Source organism: Pelophylax lessonae (assembly GCF_965119305.1).
Source record: "Pelophylax lessonae genome assembly, chromosome: 2".
In the NCBI taxonomy this organism is placed as follows: Eukaryota; Metazoa; Chordata; class Amphibia; order Anura; family Ranidae; genus Pelophylax; species Pelophylax lessonae.
Genome location: NC_138769.1, coordinates 271,559,192 through 271,581,086, shown reverse-complemented (window position 1 = coordinate 271,581,086; position 21,895 = coordinate 271,559,192). Strand labels below are relative to the sequence as shown.

The following is a 21,895-nucleotide window of genomic DNA, read 5'->3' as shown; positions in this document are numbered from 1 at the left end:
AACTCAATGATACTCTGGCTTTTCCGCAAGGCCCTGTTGTAGTTCAGTTCTGCTTGGCCCTGGGGGTACCTGATTGGATCCATCAGCCACGTCAGCTGCGGGTAACCAGCATCCCCTGAAAACAAAAATAAATATACATTAGTTCTTCATATCATGTGACTTTAGATGACTCCTCAAAATGGAAGACAATGATGCATTTTTCTAAACAACCTGCTCATCTGTGTGCAAAAACTCATATGAAACATCTCAACTCTAACTGTCTAAATCACTAATACAAATGGGAAAAAGGACACACAAAGTGGTGTGTTTCTCTTACAGGTTCCAACTTGTCCCGTATTTTGTTCCTATTACATTAGCATAGACATTACTTCTGGAATATATCTTAAACTAGAGTGAGGAAACCAATATTGACTCACTTATGCAAAGTACTTTTGGGATATGGCAATACCATTGGAATTACATTTATGTTTGCTTGGGTGGCTATAGGACACCATTTAAACATTGGTTAACCACCTTCATTTGACTCAAAGACAACTTTGGAAATCTTTCTGTTGTGAGCTGGTAGGCTGATGATCTGGTTGTGTGCAAACAGCCTGCCAACTCATAACACATACATTTTATGTAGGCTTTGCTTAAATCAGGGTGTACACCGATGTAGCTTATTCCTATGTCTATGTAACCTTACAGTTTATGTTGTTGTCACAAAATAATACTTTACCAATAAGCCACCCTTCTGGCATTTGGCCCCTTTCAAACTCCTGGTACAGAGTACTGTTTTGTAACATCCTGGAATCATGGCATGACCCGGGGTGACCAGTGTTGGCACTCATTATGCGTTGTTTGGCGTCACACACCAATTGGACGTTCAGGGAGTGGTACTGCTTGCGGTTCCGGTACTCGATTTCGTGGCTCCTTGGTGGCCTGATGGCTATGTGGGTGCCATCTATTGCCCCTAGGATTTGCGGCATGTGTGCCCGCAGGTAGAAGCCCAACTTCACTTCATTCCACTCATTTTCATTCTGTGGCCAGTGGATAAAATCGGGCACTATATCCACTATGGCATTAATGACCAACATGAACACCCTTGAAACTGTGGGCTGGCTAATGCCCATTATACTTCCAGAAGTGGCTTGGAAGCTGCCATGCCCTAAGATATACAAAGTGGCCAGCAATCTGGCCATGCCGGGCACCGCATGGCCGCGCTGTGTGTCCACTTGAATTTTGTTCTCTATCAGCTGGTAGAGGTGTAGAATAGTTCTTCGCTCGAGCCGGAACTTCCTCCTGACATCAGAATCCCGCAGCTTGTCCAAATATATCCTTGGAGCAAAAATGCGTGGCTGGCAAAGTAAGGGCACACGGACTGGAGGTGCTGCTGCAGCTGCTTCACCAGCACCTGCTTCCCCACCTTCTGCTGCCTCCTGTGCTATGGCCTCCTCAAACAGGGCACCGATAAAGGATAACATCGCACCTTCTAAAACGCTTGGGTTTTGGTTCTCCATTTTGAGCGCGGTAATTCGCACATGCGCAGATATATATAGAAACGGCCGTTAATTGCCACACCTGTGAGCCAGCTATAAAAAGAGCACATGGCCAATATGGCTGATGGATGTTATAGAGTTATCGATGGATGTTATAGATGGATGTTATAGATGTTATCTGCTAGCAAGACCCTGTGACCCACAACGTCCATTATCTATAGGTAAGACAATTGTATCTCTCTCTCTCTCTCAAAAAAAAAAAAAAAATATATATATATATATATATATGTCTGTCTGTGTGGTCTTGCTCACCGTTATTGTTTCCTGAAGGAGATAATTTGTACTTATCTTGGGTGTGCTTTAGTTGTCTATGGTGAATCCCCTCCAACCCACAATACCTTGGGAACCCCTCAAGTGTCTTTTAATCATTGTCAGTTGGCCCCATGTGCATGTGGTTTTGACATGTGTTTTCTCATGTTTGGTAAAGGTGTGCAGTCTAGATTTGGCGTCTAAACCTGCCCCCTTACCTTCCCAGCTTCCAAAGACCCCATCTTTGCTTTCCTGCTAACTGTAATTTATTATGTGCAAGTATGTAGGTAATGCGATTTCTCATGTATGTTTAATGTTTGCAGCCTCCTTTTGCCTCTAAAATCTTCCACCACCACCAAATAGATTCTGTTAGTGCCGTTAGGTAAGTGTTTGGAGGGCCTCGTGTGATGTTTGACCATATGTGTTTTCTAATTTTTTTTTTCTTTGCAGCCTCCTAGGCTCATATTTTGCTCCTACTCCACCACCACCACCACCACATTCTGTTAGTGCCGTTAGGTAAGTGTTTGGAGGGCCTCGTGTGATGTTTGACCATATGCGTTTTCTAATTTTTTTTTCTTTGCAGCCTCCTAGGCTCATATTTTGCTCCTCCACCACCACCACCACCACCACATTCTGTTAGTGCCGTTAGGTAAGTGTTTGGAGGGCCTCGTGTGATGTTTGACCATATGCGTTTTCTAATTTTTTTTTTCTTTGCAGCCTCCTAGGCTCATATTTTGAGGACCTTGATTATGAAGATCGTCTGCAATCGCTTGATTTATTCTCCTTCGAGAAGAGACGCCTGAGGGGGGACATGATAGCAATTTTTAAATATCTCAATGGGGATGTCAGCTTAGAAAAAAAACTGTTCAGTCGAAGGGATTGCATGAGGACTCGGGGGCATACAATGCGATTAGAGGAGAAGCGTTTTAACCTCAGGCAACGTGGGGGGTTCTTTACTGTTAGGGCTACAAGATTGTGGAATTCTCTACCACAAGGGGTGGTTTCTGCGGGTAGTATGGTGGCTTTCAAAAGACTATTAGACGTACATCTCAAGGATCAGAACATCCAGGGGTATGTGAGATGATTACAGCCACACACACCTACACAGGTTGAACTGGATGGACTATTGTCTTTATTCAACCTCACCTACTATGTAACTATGATACCATCTTTTCCAGAGAGGGCGTAGATTCGGATGCTTTGCGCCAAGGTAGGATATTAACTTGGATGTCAATTGTGTGAGTTGTTGTGAAAAGATGAACTACTATCCTATGTGTGACATGAATAGACTTTTATACTTGGCCTTCCAATTGTCCTTTTTTCTTTTCCCCAACCTGCAATTTGTTCATCTGTAGCACGGATCTCAGCCCCTCCACAGCCCATGCAGCTTGGCGACCCAGACGGACTCACGGGTGCTGACATCAGTGATGACCCTCCTCCTGGTAGGTCCCATATCGTACTGTGCCAAACAATGTAGATGTATATTTTATCCTTTCCAAGATAGCTCATATTGCTATGTCCTCTTTACAGAAGATCAGCAGCAGGGAACCCCCCCCAGTGCAGCAAGGCCTGGAGGAAGGTGTTGGTATGTATAGCAAATGTATCTTTTTAGGAATCTTATTAACCCAGTTAATGCACATGTCTTTTCTTTAGAAAGAGTGTTGCCTTTTAGATGTTTACCCTGCAAAACACCGTTGTCAGCATTAATGGGTGCCGTAATTAGTATTCAGACCATGCCTTCTTAACCTTTGGGAGGGTTTTAGCAAGTGTCCTATGAGCCCAGGAAAGCACTTTTGAATGTTTGGCCTCAATGCTTAATTCCTGAAGCTAGGAGGGAAATCTGGCCCTAATCATTGCTGCCTAAGGTTATGTACTAAACCTGTTTTGTACTTTTTTTTCAAAGAACATACGGCCCCTCTTGAAGTAGCAGCTGGAGTTGGATCGGGAGCTGGCGACGATTCTGCATCCAATGCTGGGGTATGTGATATAAGGGAACAAGGTGCACATGTAACATTTCAATGGTAGTAATGTTTTTGGGCTAGATGTGGCTTACATTGTCTGTGTTAAATATGTGCAAGGACATTCTGACGATGCACCAGCACAACAAGAGTTAGATCTTGAACGTCAGGAAATTATTTTATAATTTGGGGTGCCACAAATGTGGCAAAAAACATCCAGGACCTTTAAAGTCCGGCCAGTCTTTGATTTTCCAGGTCCAAATTCATGTGTGTCGTTTTGTTGGGTTGTCCTGTAGCCGATTGATGGCGAGATTTTAGACAACATACGTAGATGTTGAAAGTCATTGGTGTAGTAACAGACTTACCAAAACCAGAAACAACCTACCAGACCAGGGTTAATTGGGAACAGCTTCATGTCGAAACGGTTTTGCCTTTGTCATATTAGTAATACCAACATAATATGTACCCATTATCAGAAGTGTTGCTAGCTTGGATAATATTATCATAATATTATACAATGAACAAGTACTTATTAGAAGCACATCCAACTTTTCGAAGTTCTGCTTGGGGTGTTAAGTTGTCAAACTAATCTGAACTATTTGGTAATGATGTTTTATAAAGATTTGGTATATTTCTTCTGATTTCAGGCAGCCTTGGATGCAGCGGGATTATCACCTACCCCACCTCGTCCATCTCTGCTGGATGTGGCCCAGATGCAGCTTGCCGAGTATCGGCTCCAAAATGAGTCAAGGAGGCCTACTGAGCAATCTCGTGAGTTAGTACGGCTGCTAGGGCTCATACAGGAATCTGTAGCAACGATGGCCAGAAATCAGACAAGTTTGTTACAGGTTCAACAGGATATGCGTGACTGCTTGCTAAGGTTAGCAGACCAGCATCAACGGGATCGGCAAAGTGTTGACACTCAGGTGCTGGCCACACACCAACGCCTTTTTGGAGCTGAAGATGCCCCATTGGCAGAGCCCTCCCAAACATCACAATCACCTGCCACTGCAGGTTGTGGTAGTGGGAGGGAGATGCCAGTGTCGGCCACTTGGCAGGCAGCAGGGGAGGGGACAATTCCTCCTGTAGCCACTCCCAGCACTTCACACTCCCTTCCAAATCTCACACCCCTAAATGAGAAATCCTCCTGCACCACCTCTTTGGGAACTGGTTCCACAATACCCCTTCCAACCGGCTACCATCCCCCCTCACCTTTCTCGCTTCACTCCTCCCCAGGCCATTGCCCTCATTTGGTACCACACCTCACTTCCCCCCGCACCGTGGCCCACACCATCAAAGAATCCAGCACAAGTCCACACACATCTTCACAACCATTGCACCACCAGCAGCATCAAGTAGCCTGGGTGCAGCAGCCACAGCCAGAGCCCCAGCAGCAGCCTCAGCTACAACACCTTCTTCTAATGGTACAATATACCCAAAGTCTGAGGCTGACACCAGAGCAGACCGTCCTTTTGGCCCAACAGTTAATGTCAGGAACTTTTTCAGGGTCCACCACACCGCATCAACCACTACCACCTTAATTTTATCTTTGTTTTATTGTTTTGTGATATTTTTGTTAGTGATTGATACATGTGACCATTGGCCAATTTGTGGGGGCATTTTTTTGTTTAATTTGAGGGTGGCAGAATATGATTTCTTATTGTGATTTTTTGGAGATGCAATACAATTATCTTGAAAATGATTCGTTTGTGTTTGATCTTTGGTTTTTTGGGAGTGTTGGTGGCCAAGTAAGGGCCCTGGTTAATGTAGGCGTTTCTACACACGTGCTTCTCTATCTCCAAACATATGGTTTCATTTACATTTTCAAAACTCAATGTTCACATAATGACCCAAGAAAAGGTCTCCCTTCAAATGTAGCCTCAAAACAAGTCTCATGGATAACATAAACCAAAGCCAACATGCTAACAATTACAGACCACACCACTCAGAATCGACTAAACAAATACAACACAAAAGAGATTCGATGTGTACACCAAAAAAAATAATTTTGTAAGAAAACATAAATATTTATTTTACTACAAAATGTAGGTATATAAAAATGTTGGCATTCAAAATATATTATTTCAATATATAAAAGTTATAAAACGTGGGTTGCAACGTGCAACATAAAAACAAAATAAGACCAAACATCACTCCAATAGGGTGTAGTTCCTAACAAAGGGCTCTAAAGGGTCAGGATCAACCCCCAACTGCCGCTCCAGGAGGGCTATCTGAGCTGGACACCACCTTAGATACTTAATGGCCACCTCCATGGTGAGGTGGGTGTGCCCTGGGTAGAAAAAGACATGAAAATTAGTTTCATGCAAAATGATCCAAACAAGGATTGTAATTAATGTGCCTCCACAAATATGTTTTGGAGTCTATTGGGTGGATTTCCTCAACACTCTGGAGCAAATATGCTAAATTGCTGTTGTAAACCTTGAACTCAAACTTCCACAGCAAATTGTTCAAAAGGTTACACAAGATGGCTTGGAATGTTAGTAGCAGTTCCACCAAAGCTAAGTAAAAGGCTTTTCATGTCAACACAACCAATCATTTTGAAGAATGTAAGGTGTTGTGTTCAATTGGTCAACACGATACATGTGCACACATTTATCTCTATCACCATCGGTATTTGTGTAAAGTTCTCTCTCCCTCTTACTGTCTATAGATTGAAACAGACACATAGTAGAGACTCACCCATTGGAATTTTGATGATGATTGGTGGCAGGGGTTGATCCCTCTCCTCCCCAGATCCCCTTTGCTCCATCACAGCTGTGTTAAGAGAGAATAAAAAGTTTCTCAAGGAATGGACTCACGCTAACTGTAGGTTAGGCAGTCATGATAGGCAGTCATGAAAACGCTCTAACACCCACTCCTTCCCCTCCACACTTCTCTGAAAGTTTTATTTAGACATTGATACGGTGGTGATGCAGATTTGTACAGTGCAAGCTTCATGCTTCTGGGTGAAGCTTGTGGCCTTAAGGATACATACTCCATGCTTTTGTGCTGATTGTGTTTCTCAGATGTTGTTTCTGCCTCAGCCCTGCCTGTTCAAAGTGTTGGGAACATCTCCTTTTTGGATGGCTGGGCAAAACAAATCAGGTTAGACTTACCCGCTCTAGCTTTTTTGGGACGAGAGCAGTCATGATCCTCCTCTTAAAATGGCCCCTGTACACCCCTCTAGGCACCTCCCTCCTGTTGATTGACCCCACAGCAGGCAGCTTGCTATGGAGGCACATGAGATGAAGCCAAGCACCCTGTGCCTGTTTAGGCACTAGGCTGTGAGCCAGCCTGGCCCCCCTCCCTTCCGATGGTCTCAATGATTAGGAGTGACAGCATCAGGAGGCAATATTGGCATGCTGTCACCTCAGCTAAGGAGGAGGGGGAGTCCGGACCAGACAAGTATTTGGCCAAAATTTTGGCCAGTAATAAAATTGGCCCGGTAAGTCTAAGGGGGAATATGCACACCTATCACTTGGAATACTAATGCATAGAATGCATTCACATAAAGAACCTGCTGCCTTTAGAACAACTTGAAGCCTGATCGGGGACATACACATGTAGCATTTCTCCACTTACTAAGTAGACACACTACAGCAAAAGCACACATAACTTACCATCAACAATGTTTTTTGTACCCACAGAGCCTGATGGCATTTGGTCATGAGAAGCTGCACAAAAATCACACAAATTGTGAACTGGAATGTGTGACATTACCGGGGAAGAGCAACGGTTGTGAAACACACACAATGTTCAAGCCAAGCCACACGCATTTTAAGTGTTGACTAAATCAGGACATGAGTTCTTTAACATGGCCCTAAAGAATTTAGAGGTCCAAAGCACTCCATTTCCTTTGTAGGGAAACTAACACAAATTTAGAGGAGGGTGGCTTGATAAAGCTTAGAAATACGAACATGTCCAGTAATGCTCCCCAATACCACCTTCCAAACATGAAGGTTAAGCAATAGTGTTTCCTGACCAACCTTCCTGTCACATGTAGCAAAACTGCACTTGCTTTGACTACAACTTAGATTATCACAGATACACATCATCCTAGCACACACAATACATGTTATAATCACATTTAATGTACTTACAGTCTAGTTCTGGGGAGCCACACACAACTGCGGAGTAAGCAGCCTCCACCCCTGGAGTGGGGGAGGATAGAGGAGACCCATCATAAGGTGATGGTGTTGGAGATCCTAGAAACACAAAGACAAGAATACAATCCTTGAACAACAGCTATTTTATAAAGGCACACAGAAAGTAGCCCGTAAACCATGAAGGTAGTAGTTACAGTGGACTGGGTAAGCAGCGGCCCCTCTTCCCCAGTCCTCCACAACAAACATCCTCCATGTCAGCTGCTACATAACCCCAATGGCAAAATATATATATTACAGCCCTTATATTTACCAGGACACATTGAACACACAAACACATGTAGAATACTTACTTCCCATGAGTGCTGATGTCCTCATGGGACAATTCTGCCTGGTCCTGCCCCGGGGCCAAACTACTTGGGCCTGCCTGTTCAGGCTCCTCTGTCGCTGAAGCTACATCAACCACAAAACAAAACACAACAATCAATCATTCCTCTAAGTTAGACCTAATACACAACACACCAGCACATCCACATTACTTACAGTGGGCCGGAGAAGGCTGAGCCTCCAGCTCCTCGTCACTGGTTTCTAAAAAACAAAAATATCCCAAATTACACACTATTTATGGACACAAATAGCCACCAACCTCTCATCATGCTAGCACCATACTCAATGCCCCTACAATTCAGAACATAGAAGTGCACTTACACCAATGAGATGCATTGACCATGTTTAGAAACAGGAGGCCAACATCCATTCACAATGGGCCCCCCCCCCCCAATATCATATGTTCACTCTGCAGTCACATTAGTCTGAGTTACAGAAAGCGGATGAGAAAGTTTGTTAATCTGCCCTTGATTGTACACATTGACCATGTAAAGTTTCATTTAGGAACATCTAGCTAATTCCCCATAGACACATCTACACACTTCTCAAGTATTATACAATGACTTTAAATTGTCAATATTGCTTAGACACCTCCACTCCTGAGTAGTTTGCTGTTACCATGCTGCTCTAACACAGTTCAGCAGGACAGCCATCAGACATTTGGCAGTCCGACTGGCAGTCCCACTGAGTCCTATTCCATGTCCTCCTCCTCCAGTCTCATCTCCCCGATCCCATGTCCTTCTCCTCCTCCTCCACCCCATGTGCTCTATCCCATGTCCTTCTCCTCCAGCCACTCCTCCAGTCACATGACCTCCAGTCACATGCCCTTTTCCTCCTCCAGTCCCATCCCCCCATCCCATGTCCTCCTCTTCCAGGAATTCAGAATCCAGGATAATTCAGCATAGACACAATGAACAGACACATTCAGCAGTGTATGAGCACAGCGTCATATCCCAGGATCACACTATGGGGTTTTAACTCCTCCATAATATAGCCACTTTGGAAAGAAAGTGCTTACTTTATGTATACATTTTATACGGAACAAGAATTTCTAATAGGGTTATATCATTGCATGAGATTTCCCCTCACTTCCTGTCTTAGTGTCACCAGAACAGGATGTGGGGGAATATCACTGTGGGGAAATAGCTTGCAATTGTTGCCTTATAATGTCCATATTATATATAAAAGGAAACAATTGCTGGCTATATCCCCACCGGGAGATTCCCTCACTTCCTGTCCCGGTGACACCAAGACAGGAAGTGAGGGGAAATCTCCTGCAATGATATAACCCTGTTAGATGTTCTAGTTATGTATAAAACTTAAGAATCTACAAAGCAAACATCTTTTTTTTACCATTTTGGCGAAATTATGGAATAATTAAAAAAACATTAGTTTTTTGTCCCATGGCTTGCAGGAAAATTTTTTTGCTTAATTCCCCCATCAACACAGACAGGGGAAACCCTCCTGCGGAGCCATTGTGTTCTCCCGGTGCTGCCCCTGCCAGGAAAACACAGTGATTATTGCTAGCCGCTACAAGAGCTGCTAGCGATAAGCGTATGTAAAATCTGACAGACTGGTTGTACGTTGTACTCAAGTTGATCGATCAATCAACTTGGGTACCTTCAGCCTGCCCATACATAGTTTAAATCTGCATTTCAAAAGAATCAATCCCATTTACATCTAACACTCCATAAAGGAGCATGGAGGGTCTGATCAGGTCTGCCTGAAAAATGAACAGCCAGACCCAATCAGACGGCTCATGTTAAAAGGGACCTGAAAAGCAATCTGCATGGATTGCTTTTCAGAGCATTGGCTAATTTAGTGAACCTGGACTAATAACAGTCACTGTAATGCTACCCATACTGCTGTCCTTTTAACATGGTGACAAAAGCTGATACCTATGCTACACGTGTGTAAAGTTACTTTCACCCTGCTAAATGGACAGCAATAAGGTTGTAAATACAGTGACTGTAATTAACAGGGCAAGGGCTATGAACTGTACATGTCTTCTAGCTAAATCTAGCAGCTTCAGTAGGAAACATTTCTTTTTAATCTCTCTTACCTCGATCTCTGCAGCAGGTTTTTTTGGAAGAGGAATTCAATCCCATCAGCAGAGGAAGCACCAGGCTGTGCAGTGATGGACAGTGCACCCTGTGTACCCATTGGCTAAGGAGGCAGCAGGAGGCGGATCAGCCTGCCTCCTGTTACCTCCTCAGCCAATGAGTAGCTGAAAGGCTCTTAAGTCCCTCCCTCATAACATCTACTGAGTCTCAGCCCTGCCAGCTAGTTTACTGTGCTTACTATGCATTTATCCTTCGGCGCTTCTCCTGCCTTATGTGTCCCCTGGCTACTGTCTCCTGCACACTTCATGGATGCCGGGTCCGGGGCCCCTACAGGCACTCGGGCCCCCTACATGTGTATCGGCTGTCCCCCCCTGATGGCGGCCCTGCAGTTCTGCATGAAGTGTTAGATAACTACATACAAATACATAGTTGAAAACAAATGCAACCACATTATTACTCCTGATCACTAACCCCCATAAATTAGATATTTGACATTTCTACAATTAAAATGTTTCTACTTACCATCCACAATTCTCAGCTGCTGTAGCGGCTCACTCCCCGGGACGACGTACTGCAGTGTGGCCGTCCTCCTCCTCCCCTTCTTCACCAAAAACACCACCGGGTGTCGTCCGTCCGCTTTGGCTAGAAGCAGAGGATAAAGAGGAAACAAATTAAAGACTAATGTACATAGTAGTAATAAAGGTTGTGAAGAGACACTTGATGGAGGTGGGAAAGGCAGGGGTAAAAGGGGGGGGGAATTGTTGCATACCTAAACACAGGCCCACCTATCCAAAAATGAGTCACCTATCTGGTCACATGTAATGTATATTTTTACTTACCGGAGATTAGCTCCACAGCTTTTTGCAGAAGCCTGGGTGAGCGCCTCTTGGCATCACTCCAGGCCCGCTGCAGATCCACCAAAAGGGGCCGGAACTGGAATCTCCGCCGCAGCCTCATCCGGACATGACACATGATGGTGTGTTTTTGGTGAAGATGCATATTCATCTTGTCGTAACCCCAGAGGAGGAGGAGCTGTGGAAAGAGCAATGTATGTTTGAGTCAAACTATGTCCCAAAAAGTTAATTCTTCCAAAAACATGCTAGATCGTCTTTTAGATATTGTAGAACAAAGAATCCCATTTTGGGTGATACATATACATCGATGTCCAAATCTAGCTCCATGACATAGGTTTACCCACACTGGTGATTACCTCAACATGATGTTGCCATTGTCTCAATTGTCCATTCAATACACACCTCAAAGTATCATAACAACATGTGGAGGCTTATACACATCACCATGGCTAGTGTTTGGGGAGGGGGGGGGTGTTTTTTGTAGCACATAGGCAGAAGCCACATTACTAATCTGACAAGCAGATGACTTTTGTTTGTGGGGGGTGGGGACAGGATCTAAGTACTTTAGTTATGTCTTACTTAAAGAGGAAGTAAACCCTCCTCTGACACTTTTACCTATAGGTAAGTCTATAATAAGGCTTACCTATAGGTACTGTAAATATCTCCTAAACATGCACCGTTTAGGAGATATTTACCTTACATGCAGCCAGTGATGTCACTGGCGCATGCGCTCTGAAGGAACGGCCGCTCGTGCCGTTCCTTCAGAGCCCCGTGCCGTGACCGTCGGCTCCCGCGCGCGTGCGCGGGAGTGACATCACCGCGGCTCCGGCCAATCAGATGGCCGGATGCCGCGATCCCGGAAGACGGGCGACTGGACATGTCACCCATCATAGAGGTAAGGGAGGGGCTCATTCTAAGGTAAGTATTTGCTATGCATACTAGCTCATTATGTCTCTCTCTTTCAGGATGGAAATGAAAAAAACATTTTTTGTTCGGTTTCCAACCTCTTTAACACAATACATACTCATTGACAGGAGGGAGGGGCATTTGAAATGTTGAGGGCCAATGATAGGTGAACACACTTTTTTCAAAGATAAATCCTACATCTCAAAGTCTCAGAGACACAGAGATGAGTAAAGCCTTTAGGGGACTTCCCTGGAAGAATGCCCATGTCCAAGATATGGACACGCCTTTTTAGGTTAGTAGGGACAGGGCGCCTAGAGATGTTAGATTAGAGGGGAGCTCTGAGATTCCCTGATCCCAACTGTTAGCCTATTTATTTACTTCCCAAAAGCTAAACAAGCAAGAAAGAGCACAATCGCTCTTGTTGCTTTCGAAGATGTTTAATTTTTGAGGTGTTTTATCATGTACATGCTAAAGTGCCTCTTGACACATCTTGGAATCTGTACCAATGTAATTTGTGGGATCACATGTTAGAGCTAACATCGAAGTCTCGACACAAACATAGGTTATTGATCAAGCTAATGATGTGTTGACGCCCTTTTCACACTGGGATGACTTGTGTGATTACTTAGGCTGGCCATACACAATACAATTTGAATATAATTGGCCTAACAAATTTGGATCAATTTAATGTGGCAGAATTATCCACACTATCACAGTCTAATCACACATAATCCTTTTTTAAGGTCCACAGCAGAATTAGATGGCATAGTGGTTCACAGCAGTGCCATCCGATTCCAGTTCGATCTGTCAATTCCCAAAGCAATCTGATCTGGGGGTGTATTTAACTTGCAATGGACACCCCCATGGATTCACATATGGCAGTGTGAGATGCGTGTGCTAGGAATGCGATGCATTAACACGCTGGCAAATCACAGTGTTGTCACATCAGTATCAGTTGCCTTTAGAGGTGATTTGTCCAATGCAATCCTTTGAAGACATGACCAGTCCAGATTTTTGTGATCACTCATTCCATCTCAGGTGAACAAATTAGCTGCTGTCTGCACATCCATCTTATGATGGTGACTCTCAGACAAACCTGTGGACGGTGAGCTTGCAGTGTGTATGTATTTCTCCCCAACTTGATTTTCTAAATGTATTTAGGGAATATAATGTTTATAATCTTGCATATATGAAAAGGGGCAATACATTTATCTTTATCTAGACAGATTCCAAAGTGTCATGGCAATATGTAACTGATAATTGTGTAACATTTTGTCCAAAAGTAGAAACTAATATATAAAAATATAGATATACATATATATATAAAAATATATATATATATATATACATATATATATATATAAAAAAAAAAAAAAAAATATATATATATATATATATATATATATATATATAAAATATATATATATATATATAAAAAATATATATATATATAAATAAATATATATCAATATATATATATATATATATATATATATATATATCTATATATATATATATATATATATCTATATCAAAATATATATTTAAGTAGAATATTATAGATATGGGAACAGGTTCACATACAGGAAGTTTCTAGAACAGGAAGTTTAGATATCACGTCTAATAGGCCGGAAGTGCACGCGCATATCACTAGACAAAAAGTTACTTGGACACCCGCTAGATAAGCGACACCCCCCACCCCAACGGCTAAATAACATCTCGCACATTTGCACACACACACACACACAACCCCCCACCCTCACCTTGCAGATGAACGCCACAACTGCAGCAGTATACAGCGCTGGCGCCATGGTGCTCTGAGGAAGGAAGGGAGGAACTGTACAATTTCCGGTAACGTGTGTACCCACAAATAGTGTCGTTTCCGGTTGCATTTAGCTATGTGAGCAAACGCTGTTTTTAATGTTAGCAAATTCGCGGAAAATAGTCACCATACACAACCATTTAGCATGTCATACAAACATAGCAAAAATAAATCAAAACATACATTTGTGGACACCAGAAAACTTTTTTATTTATACACATGAACAATTTTTGAGAAGACATTTGAAACATGCCCGCCCACCACCATCAATGTTTATTATAAACAGGATACACAGCTCAAACATTTAACATGACATATTTTTGGCACAGTCTCCACAGTATCCCACTGAAGCAACAGAAATGTAAAATTTTTGCAAATACAAACTTTGTACAACATTTATACCATATACATCGACAAAGAGCCAATAATCTTCAGATGCATGTGCAGATTGACAAAACAATACACAATTATGTTAACACCAATAAATACTTACAGAGAGTCAAGTGGGCTATGTGTCTTTGGACATAACAGACAACACAGCCAAATCCCACCTCCATAAATAACAAAGGCCCCCAAATGTTAAACATAAAGCATGTCCCACACACAACATCTTGGACCTGTTGTCAGGCCAAATCTTTGCTCCTGTCTGAGTGGTCTTGATATAATCAAGGGAAACACACACCCAGTAATGGTAACTCCCAGGCGAAAAATTAACTGTGTGTGACCTGTGTATTTTGGAGCATGCTCAGTTCAACAAAAAGGGAAATAGAAATAAAGAGAGAGAGACCTACAAAAAACCACATACATGTATGTATGTATGTATGTATGTGTGTATATATGTGATTTGAGAAATTTTTAGTTTTTCCATTTTACTCAACATTATTTCTAATGATTATATACAGGTATACATAAATATATATCTCTACAATTACATGATATATACATCTCTCTCTCTCTCTCTCTCTCTCTCTATATATATATATATATATATATATAGAGAGAGAGAGAGAGAGAGAGAAATATTTTTTCGATAAAATATTGTAACACACATTTTGTGTTTACAATCATTTGGGTGGGTGGGGGGGGGGGGGGGGGTGTTGACTGGCATTTATTAGGGAGTTCAGATAGTTGTTTGAATGAAGATTGAATATATAGGTAGCAAAAATCAGGCTCAGCACTCCTAAGCATCATTAGGCTACGTTCACATCTTGGTGTGGTTGCTATTACAGGCATTATTTCTATGCGTTTTTGCAGGCGTTTGACAGGCATTTTTACTAGGGTTTTTTGTGCAGGCGTTTTTCGATAGAAGAGAAAAAAAACGCCCCAAAAACGGCCCACAAGGCCGACATGTGAACGTAGCCCGTTTTGGGGCACTTTTGGGGAATTTGTCTGCTCTAGGATCCGCTGTCAAAAAGCACAACAAGACTAATCCTACACATTTCAATGCACCCTGTTCACATCTGAGTATTTTGACGCCGTGAGCAAAACGGCCAACGCTGCAAAAGGTACATGAGCTTCTTTTTGGGCAGATTACACGCGTTTGCCATTGACCTCTAATCTATCTAAAAATGGCAGCACAAAAAACGCATGTGAAAGGCCTGTGAAACTCCTGCTCTAAAGACCCTAAAAACGCCTGGGAAAAAAAACCCTTCAAAAGGTCCGTAATAGCAACGCCAACATGTGAACATAGGCTAATAAGTGTGGAGTTTTAAGGACTGAGAAATAGCACAATGATTAGGCAGTCTGCCTTCCTGCTGTAGGTTTGTGAGTTTGAATCCAGAATGAGCCTTCTGTATGGGCAACCCTTTTTTTCTAACACTCCAAATGCTTGCATCAGTACTTTTGCTGTATGACCAAACTCTTAACCACTTAAACCCCAGAGGATTTGGCTCCTAAAAGACCAGGGGGTATTTTGCGATTCGGCACTGCGTGAATTTAACGGACAATTGTGCGGTCGTGCGACGCTGTACCTAAACGAATTTGATGTCCTTTTTTTCCCACAAACAGAGCTTTCTTTTGGTGGTATTTGATCACCTGTGCGATTTTTTGATCATGCGCTATAAACAAAAAAAGAGCGTCAATTTTGCAAAAATAACAATATTTTTCACATTTTTTTTATATGAAATTCCCCCCCAAAAAAAAGTAAAAATCAAAATTTTTTAACATTTTCGGCCAATTTGTTTTATGCTACATATGTTTGGTAAAAAAAATTGCAAAAAGCGTATTTTGATTGGTTTGCGCAAAAGTTATCGCGTTTACTAACAAAGGGAAAGATTTTTGTCATTTTTGTTGTTTTTTTTTAACATGTAATGGGGGCGATCTGCGATTCTTTTTTGCGGTACTGCGACATTGGGGCGGACAGATCGGACCCTTGACTGACATTTTTGACACTTTTGGGGTTTCCAGTGACATTTCTACAGTAATCAGTGCTATATATATGCACTGTTACTGTAAAATTACACTGGTAGTGAAGGGGTTAACTGTATTTGAGAGGGAGGGGCTGTGTGTGTCCCTAGGGGTGTGATTCTAACTGTGATTGGCTGTGGCTTGAGCTGTAGGAACACTGATCAACGGTCCTACATAGTAGAACCGTATGATCAGTGTTTCTACACAGGGGAGAATGACAGGACATCGGGTCCGCCGGTCACACGCACGGGGGGGGGAGTCCGTGACCGCGCTCGCTCCCCAGAGCCTCACAGGCTAGTGACGTATATATACGTCACTCTGCCTGTGAGGGGCTGACCGCCGCAGTATATCTACTTGCGGCGGTCGGCAAGCGGTTAATATAAAGACATCAACTAAATCCAAAAGATGCCACATAAAGTCAATATCTAGCAATATTGAGAGATTGAGCTTTATTTGTTCATTTAACATACTTTGCTAATTAGCCAAGTATGGGGATATACCTGCAGGAAAATGTGTACGAAAATGCCCAAGCTTGGCCATACCCATATGGAAGACATATGCATTTCCAATATATTTAGAAAACCACAATTCTGCCAAATATATTTAATATGGGCCGAATTGTAGCATTTCCAAGCAATTTCCTATGTATTTGGTATAGGAAAAAATCTTAACAATATATTTTTTATATTTTTTTCTTCCATGTGGGTACATGTTTCCCGAGTAAATATTTTGTGGGATACCCTAGATAATGTGGAAGTCCAGTGTAAGATTGTTCTAGTGAAATCTGATTGAGTAGGAAAGGTGTCTAGAACGTGTTAATGTGATGGTGTTTACTAAGGAATAAGCTCTGTGGTTTTTTTTTGGTAATCCGCCAGGTCTTTCCATTTTACATGGGCGACAGAGCGGATTTTTCGTTCGTATTCAACAAACTGCATGCTTGCGTTTGGTCCAGAGGAACTTTTGGAGCTTAGTTGGCGTTGCACATGCGCAGATTCGCGCTTTTGCAGCTCGGGACTTGAGGAGCTATTTTTACTTTCTACACTTTTGCAGAAATCTCTCTTTCTAGGTAATTTATTGACACAGTTTAAAAGCTATTCTTCTCCAAATGATCTCCCACACCTTCCACAGTAATTTGGGATATTTGTGGGTACAGGGGAAAATTTGGCAAAACATTAGTCTAGCTTGAAGCTGACCTGTTTTTAAGTCGCGCCCTGACATTGCAGCATCTTAATGAATCTAACACTAGACTTTAATGGCCGCCCGACATACTTTGAATACCGATTTCAGACGTTCAGACTCGCCGGTTCGCAGAAATCCCGGCGTTAGACAAATAGCGGTACTATGAATCAGGCCCTTTGTCTCATACACAGCCATAGTACAGAAGTAGAAGTGGAAGTCCAGACAATGGCCAGGCACTCCCTTTAGTGATATACCAGCAGTCATTAATGTGTGACTTAATGCATGTTAAAGCTTGTGAGATAATGCACTGCAAACTTCTGAACCAGGTCTTAAAAAATTATTAACCAAAATTTAATTTTTTTTTTGTTTCATAGATGTACAAAGATTTTGGACCAAGGAGGGGAGGTTTGCCCATTTAAAGCTAGGGATCGGGATGAGATGGTAAAGAAAGTGATAGAACCGATGGCATGTGAAGGACTACGAACAATTTGTTTAGCATATTGTGAATTTCCAGCCGGGACAGAGCCTGATTGGGATAATGAATCTGAGATTTTGTCTAACCTCACTTGTATTGCTGTGGTGGGCATTGAAGACCCTGTACGGCCAGAGGTAAACTCTTCTTCCTAAAGTCTATCTAATTCTATTTCTTTCAATGTTCACTATATACTTAATGTACTTACTGCTTTACTTATTGCAAGCAAACTGTAATTTCTCATTTCCCATGGTTTCATGTATTCCCCCTCCCATATTCAGTCTACTTTTTATATTCCTGTTAGGTTCCTGAGGCTATCCAGAAATGCCAGCGTGCAGGGATCACAGTACGCATGGTAACCGGTGATAACATATATACAGCTCGTGCCATTGCTACAAAGTGTGGTATCCTTCAACCTGAAGAAGAATTCTTGTGCCTTGAAGGCAAAGAGTTTAACACATTGATTAGAAATGAAAAGGGAGAGGTGAGTAAGAAAATGCATGCCTATACTGAAAAAAAAAGAAAAAATAATTCTGATAATCTTTGTATTTCTTACATATAGTGTGTATGCTTATCCTTATTAACCACTTTAAGACCGGAAGGATTTGCCCCCTTAATGACGAGGCCACTTTTTTCAACTTGGCACTGTCTGATTTTAACTGACAACTGCACGGTCATGCGACGCTGTACCTAAACAAAATTTACGTCCTTTTTTTTCCACAAATAGAGCTTTCTTTTGGTGGTATTTGATCACCTGTGCGATTTTTATTTTTTGTGCTATACACCAAAATTCTGAAAAAAAAAATTAATATTTTTTACATTCTGCTATATAACATTCCCAAAAAGTTTTTTAAAAATCAAATTTTTTTTAACAATTTAGGCCGATTTGTTTTTGCTACATATTTTTGGTAAAAAAAAAAAATTGCAATAATTGATTGGTTTGCGCAAAAGTTATTCTTTACTAGTAATGGCAGTGATCTGTGATTTTTTTGTGGGACTGCGACATTGCGGCTGACAGATCGGACCCCTAACTGACATTTTTTACACTTTTGGGGGGTACCAGTGACATTACTACAGTAATCAGTGCTAAAAATATGCACTGTTACTGTAATAATGCCATTGGCAAGGAAGGGGTTAACCCTGTGGGTGATCGAGAGGTTAAATGTGAGCATAGGGGAGTGATTCTAACTGGGGGGGCGTGTCTTCTGAAATTACCATAGAGACATTTGATCCTATATAGAAGGATCACATGGGCTCTATGATCATTCCAGGGAGAAGAACGGTTGGCTGTGTTTACTGCTCGCGACCGCCCTACAGTTATGGCGATTTGCGGCGGGCGGTCATAAAGAGGTTAAATGTTTCTCTGTCCAGTGACATCACAGGTGTTCTTCACCCCTTTCTTCCTCTGTTGGGGGACTAATCCCAAATGCTGCAGAAGGTGGAGCCTCATAATAATGTGACATCACTCTCTGAAGCATTGCTCCTATGAGTCCATTCCAAAGGGAAGAGCCTTGATGATCTGGGTTTTAAGGAACTGGATATAATGACATTATGGGGTAGATTTACTACAGGCTTTGCAAGTGCAGTTGCTCCAGAGCTTGGTAAATTAGATTAAGCTTTACTGTACAAACTATATCCACTCACAAGGAATGGTGGCAAGGGTGGGAAATGTCATTATAATGGGGGGTTTTAATTATCTTGATATAGACTGGGCAGAAGGAACCACACATTCGTCTAAGGTAAAGTGTTTTGCAGGACAATTTCATGGGTCAGATGGTGAAGGCACCAACAAGAAACAATGCGTTGCTAGACCAACTGATTACGAATAATACAGACTTGATCGAGGATGTAGAAATAAGGGGCAACTTGGGAAACAGTGACCACAGGTCAATTAGTTTCAGTATAAATCACAGAAATGAGAAATACAAGGACACTGAATTTCAAATGCGCAAACTTCCCTAAACTGCACTCTTTGTTAGATGATATTAAATGGGATAGAATCCTGGGAAAAAAGAACACGGAGGAAAAATGGGAGTGCATTCCAACAGGGAATACTTTAAAAAGAGTTAAAATAAACCCTGAGTGGCTAAATGCCAATGTAACAATGCATATGAAAACAAAAGAAAAGGCCTTCAAAAAATACAAGGCTGAAGGGTCATTGTCAGCACTTCAACATTACAAAGAATGCAATAAGAAATGTAAGAGTGCAATCAAGGCGGGAAAGATAAAACACGAAAGGCACATTGCGGCAGAGAGTAAAAAAAAACTCCAATACTTTTTTAAAGTATGTAAATAGTAAGAAAGTGAGGCCAGAAGATATTGGCTCCATAAAGGATGATTAAGAGAATTTGGCTACAGAGAAGGCAAAGGTTCTTAATAAATTCTTCTCCTCAGTCTTCAAAAAAGAAACGGGGCGATCCAGTAACCTAGACTGTAATGTTTATTTTAACCACTTAAGCCCTGGAAGATTTTACCCCCTTCCTGACCAGGGCCTATGTTGCGATTCGGCACTGCGTGACTTTAACGGACAATTGCGCGGTCGTGCGACGCTGTACCTAAATTAATTTGGCGTCCTTTTTTTCCCACAAACAGAGCTTTCTTTTGGTGGTATTTGATCACCTGTGCGATTTTTTGATCATGCGCTATAAACACAAAAAGAGCCTAATTTTTGCAAAAATAACAATATTTTTCACATTTTTTTATATGAAATTCCCCCCCAAAAAAATGTAAAAATCTAAATTTTTTAACATTTTAATCGCAAAAAGCGTATTTTGATTGGTTTGCGCAAAAGTTATTGCGTTTACTAACAAAGGAAGAGATTTTTGTAATTTTTGTTGTTTTTTTTTAACGCGTAATGGCGGCAATCTGCGATTTTTTTTTTGCGGGACTGCGACATAGGGGCGGACAGATCGGACCCTTGACTGACATTTTTGACACTTTTGGGGTTACCAGTGACATTACTACAGTAATCAGTGCTATACATATGCACTGTTACTATAAAAATGACACTGGCAGTGAAGGAGTCAACTGTATTGGAGAGGGAGGGATTAAGTGTGTGCTAGGGGCGTGTTTCTAACTGTGATTGGCTGTGGCTTGATGTGTAAGAACAATGATCAACGGTCCTACATAGTAGAACCATTTGATCACCATTCTTACACAGGGAGAACTGACAGGCGGCTTTGTTTACACTAGCCGCCTGCCTTTCTCCCGCTGTCACGGACGATAGCGAGTGCCCGTCGGACATCGGGTCCGCCGGGCACACACGCGGGGGGGTCCGTGACCGAGCGGGAGCGTGCATCCGGCGGTGCACGCTCGCTCCCAAAACCCTTACAGGCTAGCAACGTAGCCCTACGTCGCTCTGCCTGTGAGGGGCTGACTGCCGGCGTAAATAGTCGTGCGGCAGTCGGCAAGTGGTTAATAACACATCACAGGAAGCACCCTCATGGTTAACAGAAGACAGAGTCAGAAATAGGCTTGAAAAACTTAGCATAAATAGGTCACCGGGACCAGATGGCTTACACCCCAGGGTCCTTAAGGAACCCAGCCAGGTGATAGCTAGACCTTTGTTCCTAATTTTTTGGACAGTCTACTAACAGGAAAAGCCAACGTGGCACCAATATTTAGTTTTGAGATGTGGCCCTTCCTCAACAGGATTTTGCACTAAACCTGTGGGTAAATAAGAAAACCAGAACCTTTGCCACGTGGAAGAGTGGATTTGATAAAAAAAAAAAATTGTAACTGCCTCCACTCAGGACAGGGCTTCTAAACAGTTAGGATTCCCTTCCTGGGAAATTAACTAGTAATCTAATCAAAGCAACTGGGAGTAGAGGAACCACTGCAACCAACATACATAATTGAATAATTTCCTATATTTGTGGGACTATTATTGGCAAAAAATTTATAATGTGAGCTGTAAACAAGACATTACAAGCTTTATAAGATGTATTAAAAGAATAAA

The 21,895-nt window shown here is 42.1% G+C and overlaps 1 protein-coding gene across 1 annotated transcript in view; it reads left to right on the top strand.

Annotated features, from left to right (window-relative positions):
• LOC309548058 (plasma membrane calcium-transporting ATPase 4-like) overlaps positions 1-21,895 on the top strand; it is a gene marked incomplete at both ends in the record, with an annotated part of 1,291,629 nt that overhangs the window by 597,531 nt on the left and 672,203 nt on the right. The window contains 2 exons of the mRNA XM_082248025.1: positions 17,840-18,074; positions 18,242-18,421. Coding sequence (XP_082104151.1) covers positions 17,840-18,074; positions 18,242-18,421 — 415 coding nt within the window. The remainder of the gene's footprint in view (positions 1-17,839; positions 18,075-18,241; positions 18,422-21,895) is intronic.